The 16,837-nt window shown below is 33.0% G+C and overlaps 1 protein-coding gene, 1 long non-coding RNA gene and 1 other non-coding gene across 5 annotated transcripts in view; 1 reads left to right on the forward strand and 2 right to left on the reverse strand.

Annotated features, from left to right (window-relative positions):
- Positions 1-1,922: 1,922 nt before the first annotated feature.
- TRNAL-AAG lies at positions 1,923-2,003 on the reverse strand. Its single transcript has one exon. It is a non-coding gene; the product is annotated as a tRNA-Leu (tRNA).
- An 11,279-nt stretch (positions 2,004-13,282) lies between these two features.
- On the forward strand, positions 13,283-14,555 carry LOC111369446. The gene is made up of 3 exons (XR_002698134.1): positions 13,283-13,327; positions 14,039-14,119; positions 14,332-14,555. It is a non-coding gene; the product is annotated as an uncharacterized LOC111369446 (long non-coding RNA).
- A 90-nt stretch (positions 14,556-14,645) lies between these two features.
- Positions 14,646-16,837, reverse strand: part of LOC111369442 (transcriptional activator DEMETER-like) — a 14,442-nt gene continuing 12,250 nt past the window's right edge. For all 3 annotated transcript variants that reach the window (XM_022990961.1, XM_022990959.1, XM_022990960.1), the window contains one exon: positions 14,646-15,007. In XM_022990961.1, the coding sequence (XP_022846729.1) occupies positions 14,907-15,007 (101 nt within the window). In that variant the 3' untranslated portion in view covers positions 14,646-14,906. The remainder of the gene's footprint in view (positions 15,008-16,837) is intronic.

Consider the following 16,837-nt stretch of genomic DNA (forward strand, 5'->3'; position numbering starts at 1 on the left):
CATTTAGGTCAAGGAGTGGGTCGAGTCCTAAATGGAACACCAACTGTGGGTTTGGGCCTATGTTAAACAATCAATCCCGAACTTCTAATGAAGCCTATGAATGAAATTCGATCCAACTTACTAAGCATCGCTCCAAGTTTATTTTGTATCGAAATATCGAATAGAACTATCCGACAATGACAATTAACACTCAATCAAAATGGGTCCTTGGTGGTCTTTTGGGTTTAATTAGAAAGTTGATAAAAAAAAAATTTAAATCGAAATCAATAATAAAATTTAATTACACATTTTATTGGGATCTACAATATTTTTCAATTCTTTAACCACACGTTTCATCAATTTTTATTAAAATCTATTAAAATTTTAATTTTTAGCAAAATTAAACAGGGATGAATAAATAAAAATGGCTATTAAGGTAACAACATTGGATATTTAAATAGTTAAACTCTCAAATAATTCAGTCTCTTAATTAGATTATTCAGTTTCTTTATAAAGCCCCATTTGATATAGATTTTTTAATTTATTTTTTTTTCAAACTCATTTTTATATACACATTTTTTTTCAATAAAATAATTTCACACGTGGACTTATAATTTTTTCCTACCTTTTAACTGTATGTTCTCTTGAAAATTACTTTTCATCAAATCCATTCTATAAAATATAAATATCTACATCAAACAGGCCCAAAGTTTCTTGATCCCGCAAAAGTAGTTGTCTAGTTGATGAAGTGGAAAGAGTAGCACTAAGCCTCATTTAGGCTACCTTATAAACGATTTATAAATTATTTGCAAATGATCAAATTTTATTTTCAATCCCACATTTCAATAGATTCACAAGTACTATTTATCATTCATTTCTATCTATTTATAAATTAAATCGTTTTATAATTTCTTCTCAAATGGAAGTTAAATAATAAACTTGATATTGATGTGGTACCTTGTGGTTTTATTTATTGCGAAGAAGCAAAAAAATATTGTTTGGCAGAGTTTTGCTCAAATAATGTATGTTTTTTATTTAACCCCCACTATTCATGGAGATATAAACACTCTTGGCGAGAAGAAGAGGTTTGGTGTACATTCTTTATCATGAATTATAGGGAGGGTTCTCCTTGCTTTTTGCAAGTTTTGTTGGTACACTATTATATATATGTTTTCAATCTTAGTTATCACTTTCCATCGTAGGTTGATATTCAAATGTGCGATAGTTAAAGTTACGGTTATTTATATTGTATTTATTATATATTTGGCAACACGTCTCACGTGAGTAAGATCTCACTTTCTCTATTTCTCATATTTCTCATATCTACAACTTTATCAAGTATCTCATTTATCTCTTCTCAATTCACAAATCTAAAGTGATATTAGAGCCAATTGGATAATCCCCGTCTTCGACAATTCAACCACTATGATGATAATAACAATCGTAGGTTACCTCAATGGAAGCAATGCAACTTTTGGCCCGATCCTCTCCAGAAAAAGTGTTAACCTAACCCTACCTTAGATTGCGATGACTAACTTAGGTGAACTATAGTTTTCGGCACTTGCAAGTACTTTCGACTCTTCGACATACTATTTGGCTCCTAATGGAATAAGTAAAAGTATTAGAGAATGTATTTTGTCAATTAATAGTAGCTAAAACAACTATCAAGCAAGAACGATGTTTGTCATTGACAAATCTTATTGTTAAAAATCTTCACAATTATATACATGACTAATTAGGAGAATAATTATGCGATTTGTACATTCATTGATGCCATCTTTGTTGACATTGTGTGTTTTGTCAAATTTTATGTCATTGATTATTTTAAATACTGTTAAAATCAAGAGTAACAATGTTGACCACCGCAATGTCAATCAGACTATACATTTAGTAAAACTATTAAGAAAACAGAAGATATGAATAGCAAAAGGACAAAACACATATGTTGAGAGTGGGATTTGAACCCACGCCCTTTCGGACCAGAACCTTAATCTGGCGCCTTAGACCAACTCGGCCATCTCAACTTTTGGGTAGGTGGATCCACATAATTATATAAGTATAACTAAAATGGCCTGAAGTGACAACATACATAGATTTCTGACTAGTCGAAAATTGGAATGTGGTGCACTTACTAAAAGTAGCATGCTTGTGTTTGGAAAGTAGTTATAATTCAATCGATTCTGATCAAATATAAGTTTTATTCATATATTTTGCACAGTATCTATATCGATTTATTATCCACTTATTCATTAAGGTCAACAACTTATAAATATTCTAATTTTAATTTAATCATTTACCACATATGTTAATGTAGGGGTATGATTTATTTTTTAATAAAAAATTTGATGAGAAATTTTCATAATTAAAGATAGTAAGGCTTATACCTCTAGACCAAAAGATTTTCTTATTATTTATATTTTCATCTTCAAACAAATTTGGCGTTTAATAAGAACTCGTAAATATTTAAGAAGGAAAAATTACATGTGAGGTTTCAAAAGTTAAAAACTTTAAGCCCCTGTTTACGCCACATTTTCCTTCAATTTTAGAAGAAATACATCCGTTGAAGGGCCTCACATGACATGACATTCTTGACTTGCCTCTCACAGTTAGCTTCAAACAGTGTGCTCCAACAATCAAAAATCTCATTTTCATTCTACAAAAATGCGCAGCAAACAGGGGCTAAAATTGAATCATGAAAATACGTGCACAGGAGTGCTTTAAAACTTCATACATGAAGAAACACAAAGCTCGAAAGCTCTCGAGTCTCATCATTTGAGCAGAGGAGAAAAACATAAGTAAAATACACAAAATGAGTTGTCATATTCGAAAACTAACATGTTATAAGATCATATGAAATCTAATATATTTCTTTAATAGCGATTCAAGAAAAGAATACTAAAGCACGTACAAGTAGTGACACCAGCTTTTCAAGAAGTTGCAAAGCCATGTGCATTGGTTATCTTAAGAATCAAATCAAATCGATCTCAAATGATAATTGTAAAAATGAAATAATTTGTTCTATGAGAAAAATTGGACAAAAATTGATATTTGGTCCAATTTTTTTATGCTTCAAAAATAAAATGTAACATCTTGAGTAAATTTTATTATTTAATTTTCACATCTTTTTTTTTTTTTTTTTTGCTTTATACATAAGCATAATTTTTTTGGATATCTTGAATAAACATTAGTAGATATAAATTCACATATAAATTATAATTTAATTGATAGGTTTTCAAAAAATATTTAATATTGAATAAAAAATTGGTTGAGAATCAGATCAGAGTCTTCCGATTTGATTCTATGACTCACAATCTAATCATTCTTAACTAGAACCGAAGTGAATCGCCTTGTTCGATTCATTTCTTGTCTGAACCGAGTCATTTTGGGTAAAACGCCCTGCTCATGTCAAAAGAAAAGAGACTAAGGGCCCATTTCGCCCCCCATTGTTTAAAATGAAAATGGGTGGTGTGACGCCCCAAATCCACTACACAATTTTTTTTTCTTTAACATTTTGAAGTGTTACCAAAATCTTACTTGTATAATCTAGGTAGAATTTAACACTAATGTATAATTTTTGGTATTTGATCGCTTAATCAATAATGTGAATTCAACAATTCAAAATAAAAATAAAATTTTTATCTAGCTTAAAGTATTACGAATTAAATTGTCAATTTTTAACATGTTAAATAACTTAAATGTCGAACTACTAAAATAACATGCACGAAATTAAACATAAAATTATTCTTAAAATAAAAATTGGCAATAATCATTTCTAAAACTTTTACTTGGCGATCCCGTGAGTATCACTCGGTCAATCTGCCACGCGTCCACACGATGCGGTCTAATATGAAACGTTATTGTAAGGATAAGTATTTTGAAAACACTCGGTAAAAATACGTACACATTCTTATTCACATGATATAAATATAAAACTAACATAACATACCAACATTTTTTAGATTTAGAGTTCGAGGAATTTCTTAAAAATCCCCACATCTCGTAGGATTTAACATACTTGACCAAACGGTCCATCCTGAAGATTTAACATAGAATTAGACCCGAAGGCCTTATAGCATTTCATGCCAAATTTACATAAATATCAAGAAATAAGAATTTACTACTTGCACCGTGTATTCTTACCTCAATTTGATACCAAATAATTTAGCCGAAAAAGTAACTTTTGAAAAGATATAAATATGATAATCTATTCAATTCTAAAAATACATTAGTGGTGTGACGGGTACAATATAAACTGTGGTAGAGGAATATCATTTCCATCTCTAATATATATACTTTTCCACACGTAACCTGCAGAATGTTAGAAGGCACCTGGACGTTAATGAATTAAACACTAGGAGTTAGATCATTCAAAGTGGAAGTTATGGTTATGGACTTACCGTTATAATTTGAAAGGGCACCTTCACGTGAATTGAAGTTAATGTCATGGTTATGGAACTTTTATGAATATTAATATCAATTATAGTGAATGACCTTTGCATGACCCATACCATGAAAGCTACCTATTTGTTATTATTTTATATTATGCCCTTGTTAGAGCCACATTATTGGAATGAGAAATGTGTGGTTAAAAAATAAGAAAATATTTTAGATTTGCATATAATATTATTTTATTAAAGAATGTGCGATTGAAATAATGTTAAATCACTGTTGAAAATGTACCTTTTTAAAAAAAAAATGTGGCTCCAACAAGGCCTATATATATTAATAAAAATATTAAAAGATAACATATTTCTTTTTATTAAAATAACTCGGGCATACTAGTTTAAAATTACTTTTTCTCAAACCCAATTTATTTTATTTAACACAAACTGCATAACGAGTAATATTTATATATTTTATCAGCTTCTAAAATACGTAAATATTTGACCCAAATATGATTTACAATAAATTCTAAGTACAAGTGAGTAAAATAAATCATCAACCTTTGAGATTTTAGTGTGACGATAAATCTAAACATGAATGATTTCATTTGCTAAGTGACCCATATTAAGTTTAGGCTCAAATGAAAAATAGTAAAAAACTTCGGGGTGTTACATCACTTCCTCCTTAAATTAATTTCTCCTTGAAATTATCTTATTTAGTCGAGTAGCTCTGGATGCTTGACTTTTATTTCTTCTTCTTTTTCCCAAGTAGCCTCTTCGACTCCATGATTTTTCCATCGAACCATAACCAAGGCAATATTCTTTGTTCCTTAATGCATGTATTTTCCTTTCGAATATCTCCAAAGGAGTCTCTTCATACGTTATATCTTTCTGTACCTCCAATAAATCATAGCTTATCACATGCTCGAGATCATCCACATACTTTCTAAGTATCGACACATGGAATACATTATGTACTATTGATAGTTTAGGTAGCAATGCTAGACGGTACGCTACATTCCTAATTCTGTCTAGAATTTCGAAATGTCCTATAAATCGAGGTCTCAACTTTCCCTTCTTACCAAATCTAAGAACTCCTTTTATTGGTATCACTTTTAGAAACTCTTTCTCTCCAACTTCAAATTCTATCGATTTTTTCTTTTAATCTACATAGCTTTTCTGTCTATTTTGTGCAGATTTTATTCTATCTCTAATTTTATCGATTGCTTGCACTGTCCTTGCAATAATCTCTGGGCCCAAAATTCATTTTTCTCCGATTTCATCACAATGGACTGGGGATCTACATCTTCTACTATAGAGAGTTTCATAAGGAGCTATGTCAATAGTAGCCTGGAATCTATTATTGTATGCAAACTCTACTAATGATAAATATAACTCCCAACTACCTCCCAAATCCAAGACACATGCTCGGAGCATGTCTTTTAAGATCTGAATAGTCCTCTCAGATTGTCTATCAGATTGAAGATGATAGGCAATACTGAAATTTAACTTTATCCCCATAGCTCCCTGCATGCTCTTCCAAAATTAAGAAGTAAATCTTAGAGTAAATCTTGGGTCTCGGTCTGAGACAATGGATGTTGGAATTCCATGCAGCCTGACAATTTTCTTAACATATAATTGAGCAAATTGATCCATAATATAGTTCATTCTTACTGGAAGAAAATGAGCTGACTTTGTCGACCTGTCCATAATTACTCAAATGGCATCATGTCCTTTCGTTGACTTCGAAAAACGTACCACAAAATCCATGGCTGTTTGCTCCCATTTCACTTTGGAATTTCCAATGGATTCAATGGTCCTGGTTGCTTTTGATGTTCTGCTTTAACTTGTTGACATACAATACACTTCTCAACAAAGAAACCAATCTCCTTTTTCATATTCTGCCACCAAAAGGTATCGCAGAGATCTCGATACATTTTAGTTCCATCGGGATGTGCAGCATACGGGGTATAGTGAGCTTCCTCTAATATTTCATTTCTTATCCCTTCATCTTTTAGTACACATAATCTTTTCTCGAACATTAAAACATTGTCCTGCTGTCTTCCTACTAATCTTTTAGTACCAACTTCCGCCTTGATTTTCCTAAAAAATGGATCATTGTCTTGAGCATCCTTGATTCGATCCCTAAGGGTAGGTTGTATTTTTAATGCTAAATTTTTTGCAGTAACTTGAGTTGGTAGAATAACAACATCCAATTTCAATTTATCAAACTCCTTTATCAACTGCACTTCAGCTGTGGGTAAGGCAGCTAGTTGTCCTGCTGTCTTCCTACTAAGAGCATCTGCGACTATATTAGCTTTACTCGGATAGTAATAGATAGTGTAATCATAATCCTTAACTAACTCTAGACACCTTCTCTGTCTCATATTCAGATTCTTTTGAGTAAAGAAGTATTTCAAACTCTTATGATATGTATAAATATCGCACTTTTTCCCATAAAGGTAGTGACGCCATATCTTTAGAGTACCAACGCCAAATCTAGATCATGCATAGGGTAGTTTTGTTCATGTTGTTTTAATTATCTCCAGGCATATACGATCACCTTTCCAAACTACATCAGTACACATCTCAAATCCTATTTGGATGCATCACTGTATATAACGAATCTATCTGAACCCTCTGGTATAGCTAAAAATAGAGTTGTAACCAGTTTCTGTTTCAGTTCTTGAAAGCTCTCATCACATTTCTCAGTCCACTGAAATTTTACACCCTTTCTGGTTAATTAGGTCATTGGCCCAACTATTTTGGAGTATCCTTCGATGAATCTCCGATAATAACCGGCTAGTCCAAGAAACTACGAACTTTGTCTACATTCGTTGGTCTGGACCAGTTTGTTACCGCTTCAACTTTACTAGGGTCCACTTCAATCTCCTAACCCGTAACCACACGACCAAGGAAAACTATACGATCAAGCCAAAATTCACATTTCTTGAATTTGGCATACAAATTCTCTCTTCATAGTGTTTCTAACACTATCTTGAGTTGTTCTTCATGTTGATCCTTATTCCTTGAATATACCAAAATGTCATCAATGAAGACAATGACAAATTGATCTAAATATTGGTGAAATACCCTATCCATTAAATCCATAAATACTGCAGGAGCATTTGTTAATCCAAAAGGTATTACCGTGAACTTATAATGACCATAGCAAGTTCTAAATGCTATCTTTGGAATGTCATCTGCCTCACCTTCAACTAATGATAGCTTGACCTCAAATCAATTTTGGAAAATACTGTTGCATTGTTCAACTGATTAAAGAGATCTTCAATCCGAGGAAGGGAGATATTTGTTTTTGATTGTCACAATTTCCTATAATCGATACATAATGTCATTGACCCATCCTTCTTCTTCACAAGGTACTGCAGGAGCATTTGTTAATCCAAAAGGTATTACCGTGAACTTATAATGACCATAGCAAGTTCTAAATGCTATCTTTGGAATGTCATCTGCCTCACCTTCAACTAATGATAGCTTGACCTCAAATCAATTTTGGAAAATACTGTTGCATTGTTCAACTGATTAAAGAGATCTTCAATCCGAGGAAGGGATATATTTGTTTTTGATTGTCACAATTTCCTATAATCGATACATAATGTCATTGACCCATCCTTCTTCTTCACAAACAAAATCGGTGCGCCCCAAGAAGTGTACTTGGTCAGAGAAACCTTTATCTAACAACTTCTGCAACTGTATCTTGAATTCTTGTAGTTCTTTTAACACTATCATGTATGGAGTTTTAGACATTGGAGTTGCCTCAGGCACGAGGTCAATTGTAAACTCTAGTTGCCTATTAGGTGGTCCGCCAGGTAAGTCATCAGGAAATACATCAATAAAATCTCGTACAATCAGCACACTACTAATAATAAGCTCCGTTTGCTGAGTTCCATATATACTCACTAGAAATCCCTGGCAAGTCTTTTCTTTAACATCTTTTTTGCCTTCGTGACCAACACGAGTCGAGGTAAAGACTTAACTAGTACATCGAAAAAATGAAATTCTTCCTTCCTAGGCTTTTGAAAAACTACTTCATTTTCAAAACATCAAATTGTTGCATAATTTCTCCCCAACCAGTCCATTCCTAGGATAATGTCAAAATCTTTCATGTCTAGGATGTGTAAATCAGTGACAAATTCTTTTCCTTCCATCACTAATTTTACTGCCCTAGCGATCTAATTGGTATTCAAAATTATACCGAATGGGATGGAAATTTCTAGAACACTATCAGATTTTTTACATGTAGTACATGATTTAACAATAAATGCAGTGGAGATAAATGAATGAGTAGTTCCGGAATCTATAAGAATATATGCAGGTAGTTCAGATATTGATGGAATACCTGCCATTACATTCGGATCCTCTGTTGCCTCTTCTCGAGTTAAAGCAAAGACTTTAGTTTTCACTTTCTTGTCCTATTCATTATCCTTCTTAGGTGGGTATGCCTAACAGTCCAGAGCAAAATGACCTTCTAGGCCACATCGATAGTACACATTTTTCTCAAACAAGCACTCTCCTCCATGGGCCTTGTTGCATTTTGGGCATCGTGGAGTAACTTATTTGGTTTACTTGATCCCGATCCTGTATTGGGCTTCTTCAATTGTCCAAATCCTTTCCCTTTATTTGTTCCATTTCACTTTTGTTTTCCATAAAATTCGCTATTCTTCTTAGTCATTCGATCCATTTCTAGACGATCAGAAATTGACTGCGCTCGCTGAAGTACTTCACTATAGGTGATCGTATGGTGAGATATCATGATTCCTCCAATCTCTGGACGCAGACCTAATTCGAACCTCCTAACCTTCTTTAGCTCAGTATCGACAAGGTGTGTAGCATGCCTAGAAAGTTGTTCAAACTTCTTTTCATACTCATTAAGCGACATATTTTCTTGTTTCAACTGTAAAAACTCCGTCTCTCTCCGATCCCTAAGTGATTGGAAAAAGTATTTTATCCTTACTTCTTCCTTAAGCAGTGCCCAAGTAATAGCACATTGTTGTGCTTCCGTTCTAGTGTGTGATGTAGACTCTTACTAGTGACCTATTGCTCCAACTAGTATAAATTCAGCACATGATACCTTTTGTGTGTCAGTGTATGCCATGTGTTTGTAGATTCGTTCTAGCCCTCTTAACCACTCTTCGACTGCCAAAGGGTCTGCCTTGGTGTCAAAAGAAGGAGGTTTGAAATAGTGAAACTGCTCCACAATTGAACTTGTGTTGTTAGCATTTGCCAGTCCATTCAAACGAGTCGGTGTGGGTGCTTGGTTCTTACCAAGGTCATGCACTGCCCTCATCGGATCCCTAAACATAGTTGCTTGGTCTTGTTATCCCGCCATTTCCTTTAAATTAACAAAATAAATTTTGTCTTAAAAATATTGGACAACACAGTAGTTCAATATGTTCAAAAGAATTTTTTTTTAATAGCATTCCTTGAAATCAGAATATACAATAGTTCAGTAATTTTTTTTCCAATAACATAAAGGTAAAAGATATCACAGTACTAAGGACATGGAATCTAAGATTCTCATCCCTATGAATTCTGTGAATCTCTTTAATGGAGCTTTATCTTCGGAGGAGTCTTCTTCCTTGGGTCCAGACTCTATGTCCATCTCAACCAGTAGTTCAGGTTCATGCTCATGATCATTCTCTAACTCCAACCCAAAGTCAACCCCATGCTCCCATTCGGGATCTTCCTTTGGGTCCGATTCAATTTGAAGTTTTGGCTCTAGCTCGGGCTCGGACTCAGACTCAATCTCAACCTCATCATTGAGCTCATTCCCTATCTTTGGTTGGGGTTCTAAGCCTTCACTCCACCTATCTAGAAGGGTCTGACAATATATACCAAACTCAATCGTGTTTGGATGCTCTAGGGGTTACCTTCTAACATCTTATCCCTAGCCATAACTCTCATGTCTCCCCCATTAAGATGGAAGTGAGTGTATGAGATTATTCACAGCCTCGATATGCATGATCTCCAGTCCTACCTCCACAGCTGCCATACATCTTTCTTAGATGTCTTGCACGTGTTCGACAAGTGAACGAGCCGGGTTGATCACGTAATTCTCATAAGACTGAATGATAGACCTACGATTTAATGCTGCTCTACAGGCCGTGACCTTTCTATCCGTCTGATAAATTCTAACCATATCTGTCACATAAGGGTCCAATTATATTTATTTTTGTAGTGATATCAAAGTACACATTATGCTCTCGTGGTTTTAATAGAATTGCTAATCAATATACCTTCATGTACAATAAAAATAATAGCATGCATAACATGTTTCTTTCTAGACATTTAATTACAATCATTTCATGAATTCAAGCTTAAATGATATATAAAATCATGCTTGAAAATAAAATAAAACATAACATTTCCTCCATACCTTGAGTTCATCGGACGGGTAGTAGATTGACGAGCGTTAAATACCATGGGTCTTATTTTTTAAATATATTTTTTTCTAGAGAAAAATATTATCACGTATAAGACCATAAAAAAAATGTATATACCATTTTTTTTTCGATGCTTAGGATTGTTATTGTTTAGATTTACTAAATTTTCTTATGACACCACATTACTAATCCATATCAAGACTAAAATTCTATAATTAGGTTTTCCACAAACTTCCCAACAAAATCAAAATCTTTGACTACTATGAACCTTGTATGAAGTTGGTAACAATGATATAAATTCGATAATACTAATATCACATTGGTAAAAAAATTTACATTTAGGTAGAAACATTTACCTTCTTTTAACCATGCAATTAAGTCTCTTTTTGAAAATATTAATTTAATATTATTTAGAAATTTATGCACGTAAATCACATTTGTACATAATGATATTTACACATAATGAAAGATTTTTTTTTTTTAAAACAAAATCATAAGGCATGATCTAAGTTAAATTATCTAAATGTTGGGACCAGGAATATTGCACAGAATTTATGTAATGAAATTTATGTTATACATGACGGTGAAAAAAAATATAAACCCTTTTTTTCTTCTCCAGAAAGATAGGTTTGGGCTCTGATACCAAACTGTAATGCCCCAAATCCTCTACACATTTTTTTTAAACATTTTGAAGTGTTAAAATCTTACTTTTATAATTTAACCGGAATTTAACACTAATGTATAATTTTTGGTATTTGATCGCTTACTCAATAATGTGAATTCAACAAATTCAAAATAAAAATTTTAATTTTATCTAGCTTAAAGTATTACGAATTAAATTGTCAATTTAACATGTTAAATAACTTCAATGTCGAAACTACTAAAATAGCATGCACGGAATTAAACATAAAATTATTCTTAAAATAAAAATTGGCAATAATCATTTTTAAAACTTTTACTTGACAACCCCATGAGCATCACTCGCTCAATTTGCCACATGTCCACACGATCCGTTCTAATCTAAAATGTTATTGTAAGGTGAGTATTTTGAAAACGCTTGTAAGAATACGTATACATTCTTATTCACATGATATAAATGTAAAATTGGCGTAACATACTAACATTTTTTAGATTTAGAACTCAAGGAATTTCTTAAGAATCCCCACATCTTATAGGATTTAACAAGTTTGACCTAACGATCCATCCCAAAAGATTTAACAAAGAATTCGACCTGGAGCCCTTATAGTATTTCATGCCAAATTTACATAAATATCAAGAAACAAGAATTCACTACTTGCACCATGTATTCTTACCTCAATTTGATACCAAATAATTTAGCTGAAAAGGTAACTTTTGAAAAGATATAAAGATGATGCTCTATTCAATTCTCAAAAAACATTAGTGGTGTTAAGGGTACAATATAAACTGTGGTAGAGGAATATCATTTCCATCTCTCATATATATACTTTTTCACACGTATGGAATTAACCACCTGGAGTTAGATCATTCAAAGTGGACGTTATGGTTACAGACTTACGGTTATAATTTGAAAGGGCACCTTCACATGAATTGAAGTTAATGTCATGGTTATGGAATTTTTATGAATATTTATATCAATTAAAGTGAATGACCTTTGCATGACCCGTACCATGAAAGCTACCTATTTGTTATTATTTTATATCTTATATATTAATAAAGTATTATAAGATAACATGATTCTTTTTATTAGAATAACTCGAGCATATTAGTTCAAAATTACTTTTTCTCAAACCCAATTTATTTTATTTAACACGAACTACATAACGAGTATAATATTGATGTATTTTATCAACTTCTAAAATACGTAAATATTTGACCAAAATAAGATTTACGATAAATTCTAAGTACACGTGCGTAAAATAAATTATCAACTTTCGGACTTTTAGTGTGACGATAAAGCTAAACATGAATTATTTCATTTGTTAAGTGACCCATATAAAATTTAGGCTTAAATGAAAAATAGTAAAAAAATTCGGGGTGTTACAGGTGGAATAATATATTTTTTAAAAAAATCAGTAGTTGAAAAAAAAGAAAAAAATTCAATTTACGTGTAATATTATTTTATGGAAGATTGTGTGGTTGAAAATAGAACAAAGAAAAATAAAATAGAATTTAATGGGGGCCAAATGTACTATTCACATTGCCTCGGTTTGGTTCTAATTTTTAAAGTTAAAAAATCAATTTTTTGATCGTTACTTAACATAATTAATATTTTTACTCACAGATGAGACTCACTTTTCCCTCTAACAATTGAAAAATTGATTCTCACTATCAGTACCAAACAAGTCCATAATAAAATATTTTGTGCATTAACTCAATTTTATTTTTTATTTTTTTTAATGACCCTGGTCTGTTGTATTTTATCCACTGAACCCTATTCGTACTCGCGACATAGCGCGTGAACACGAAATCAAAAAATGGAGGGATTCTTAAAGACGTAAGGCGGCAAAATTTTCCTAAACCTTTTTTGCACAATCCCTTCTCTGTCCTCTCTCTTTCCATCTGCTTACAGAAGATTTTAAGGTACAATCCCTTGCATATATACAAATTTATATATTCTACGTACAAGCGTCTCGGTTAATTGATTTTTTCATCAATGTTTTCTCAATATTACTTTTTTATGCCGATTGATTTTATTTATTGGATAGGCAGTAGGCTCAAGGAATTTGATCAGGTATATAATTGTTAGTATATAAGCGTACAACCATTATTTTATTGCTTTGAATTTAGGAAAATGATGAAGAAAATATCATATTTGAAGTTCAATTGGACAATTTTTAAATCTGAATATGTTCTCTGGTTTATGTTGATACTACACATTCCGTGGAATTGAAGGTGTGTTGAAATTGAAAATTTGCTATTGAATTCATGTAGTATTCGGCCTCCATGTCTCTCATCACAATCTTGAGACTCAGAGTTTTGAAGATTCAGTATCATCTTGGATGATTGAGAAATCGATTATTGTTAATAGTATCCAACCTTGTATATTAGTCGTACATCCAAATTATCCTGATTTGATTAGGATTTACAGGTGAAAACAATATAAGAGTTCTTGATAGAACAATATAAGGCATTTCTTGCTTATTTTGGCGATTTCATATGTTAATGCTCTCCTTTTGAAAGATAATTACTGATTACGACTTGTGAAGTGCTGATCATGATTTTTGTAATTTTAATCCTTTGAAAATGATTCAACATGGTTTATTGTTTCTTGGAATTCAATCCTTTGTTCAGTGGGTCATGATTACAAATTAAATCGTGTGTTGAGCGACTGGAAAGGGAACAACACTTTTCAACTACGATATGCCATCAAAGGTTAGCTCATGAATGCATGAGCATTTTATTATCATGACAAATTTAGCAGAGCGCTGCTACCACGAAATCACAGTTTTGGATATTTAGCAAATTTTAGTATTCTTTAGAAAACTGAAAGATACGAACCTGCATCAGGAGTTGTGCGTGTTACATTGCATTTTTTTTTTATTTTCTTGTTTTGGTCTGTTGTGATCTGATAATGCTATCTTTAGTAGGTCGCTGTGAACTTGCAATTATACTTAGTCAACACCGTGAATGCTGTGTTCCTATTGAGGAACTAATTTGAACCTCTTTAACTTCGAAAAGGATCAAAGGTAATACATTCTGTTGCTCACGTCAGTGGTGTTTTGCTTAAGCTTAAGCTTAAGTAAATTTTATATTTTTAAACATGTTCCACTATTTTATTGTTTCTTGTAAGAATAAAGGTTCATTATAAATAAATTTCTTGTGCTTAGCCGGAGCATATTGCTTACAAGTATTGCTTTCCTGTTCATTTACCTACAGAGACTCCAGGATTTGGAATAAATAACCAAAAAAAACTTCATAATAAATTAGAAGAAAGGCCTGTTCTATTTCGGCCTCTATTGTCAACAATTGAGCAGAAATATTACGATTTCATGCTATACAGACCTGATTCCCCTCCGTTTTCATTTATACAAATGGTTGATTTCATTTCCTTATGCACTGCGAAGAATCATGTTATGATGCCAGGCATGCTAATGCTGTTTCTACATAATCCTACTGTTAGCCATGGTGAGTGGGATGATACCTAATTCTTACAAATCCTTCACTTTACCTTAGTTACCTTACTGGCTGGGAAATGCAGTCTAGCAATGAGAGGACGAGGTGCACGTGTCTTCCAGTCGAATCCCCTTACACAAACGAAGCCTGGAAAACATGACAACTAGTTATGAGTACGACAAAGGTGCAGAAGTTAGGACATTACTCAGAGTTGTGAATAGATAGTTATCCTGTACTACTGGATGTAAATAAAGCTTCTATAATTTGATGAAAAATACCTATCTTTAGGACTAGAGGCGAAGCGATGCAACGCGATTAACTTTTAGGGTAAGACATTGAGTACATCTATGATTGTCCTGGTTCTTGCTTGAGGTTAATGGCGTGAAACTTACATGCTCGGTTCATTCGTGTCCAACAGTAGGTTGCGTATTCGTTGATAAATTCACAGATGTAATTGCTTACATTTAACAAGTCTAAGGTTTAACTTAGTATTCGTGTGGTAATCTAGTTGTATATCTAGTTGGCAATAGAAATCTAGAGTAAAGAATCAATCCATCAAGTTGGTGGAAAAAAACATGAAATGACAGAAACGTAGTCTCTTTTATGGAGCAAATGCAAGTTTCAGATATGAGTTTTTTTTTATTGCTGAGAGATCTTATTCAAATAGTAAATAAGTGTGAAACAATGAAGAAGTGGTGGTTAGAAAATGGGGAATAAAACATGCAAAGCACAAACACTCACAAAGAGTTTAATAAGAAACTTTTATGCACTTAGGGGAGAGATTAATACAGGGAAGACTGGAATTTGGCAGGGATTTGACTGGCTTCTCGATGGCCATTGCTGGAAATGGGAACTATCATGCAATGCTAGTAAAAGTTACGGTAAAGTAGAAATATATAGGGGAGGGAAATGTACTGTGAGATGGTCAATTCCCAATTTTTATAGAGTAATTTGAAGAGAGGGAAGCAGAGGTGCACTATTTTGTTTCTAATCACTCCTAAATCCCTCTAGGAAACTGAAGGTAAGTGGGAATAACTTATTCATCCTTTTGGATTCTTAGTATATATGAGGGAAACATTATGTCAACGTTGTCCTTGCCTCCGAACAAGAGAAGGCCAATTACTTCTGCCGCCCATCTTCTTGAAGTGAAATATTTTTTCTCCTCAAGGGATGTAAAGCTCATCAATCCATGTTTTTTTGCCTCTCATCCTTTTTTTTTTCATGTGCAAGAGGTCCCTAGGTAATGTAGCATTTGGCTTCCCAACCTTTATTTCTTGGCATTTGGATCCTCAACTTTTTCTATTGCTGGAGTCTCAAGTTGATGGTTTTGTCCATCTGACTGCTTAAATAAAAAAACAGATTTTTGGGAAAAGACAACTTTACTGTTATGTTTAATTGAAACAAGAAAATATAAAAATATTAAATGAATAAACTTCTCCCTTCCTTTCCTCCACCCCTACCCCCCATCCCCAAATTCCCATTCTAGGCGAGGGTAGGAAGGAAGGAAGGATAGGGATGACGCTGGATGGGTTGCAGGGGGGCGAGCTGGGTAGGGAGTGGTTACAAGAGGTGGGTGGATTGGTGCAGGGAAAATGGAGGGAGTGGGTTACAGGGGGAAATTGGGGGAGATTGGGTTAGTTGGTCCTCTTCTTGGGGGATGAGGGAGGCAGCTGGGTGCTTGGGTTTGCTTTCTTTTTCCTCTCTTTAATTATTTTTGGGATAATTATAGCAAAAGTCTTGAAATATTAGCAGATTTCCTCTAAACTTTTGATTTGATATAGTTGTCACCCTTAACCTTTCAAATGTTGCAGATGAAGTTTTTTTAAATAGTTTTCATTTACAATTTCGTCAGTTGACAAAAAATTTAACTTTAATCACATTTTTAATATTTTAAAAAAGGAAAAAAGAATAACTTCCTATTTATCACAATAAATATTTAAATTAAACACACAAAATCATTTTCTTTCTCTCACCCTC

This window comes from Olea europaea, chromosome 20 (genome assembly GCF_002742605.1).
Source record: "Olea europaea var. sylvestris chromosome 20, O_europaea_v1, whole genome shotgun sequence".
In the NCBI taxonomy this organism is placed as follows: domain Eukaryota; kingdom Viridiplantae; phylum Streptophyta; class Magnoliopsida; order Lamiales; family Oleaceae; genus Olea; species Olea europaea.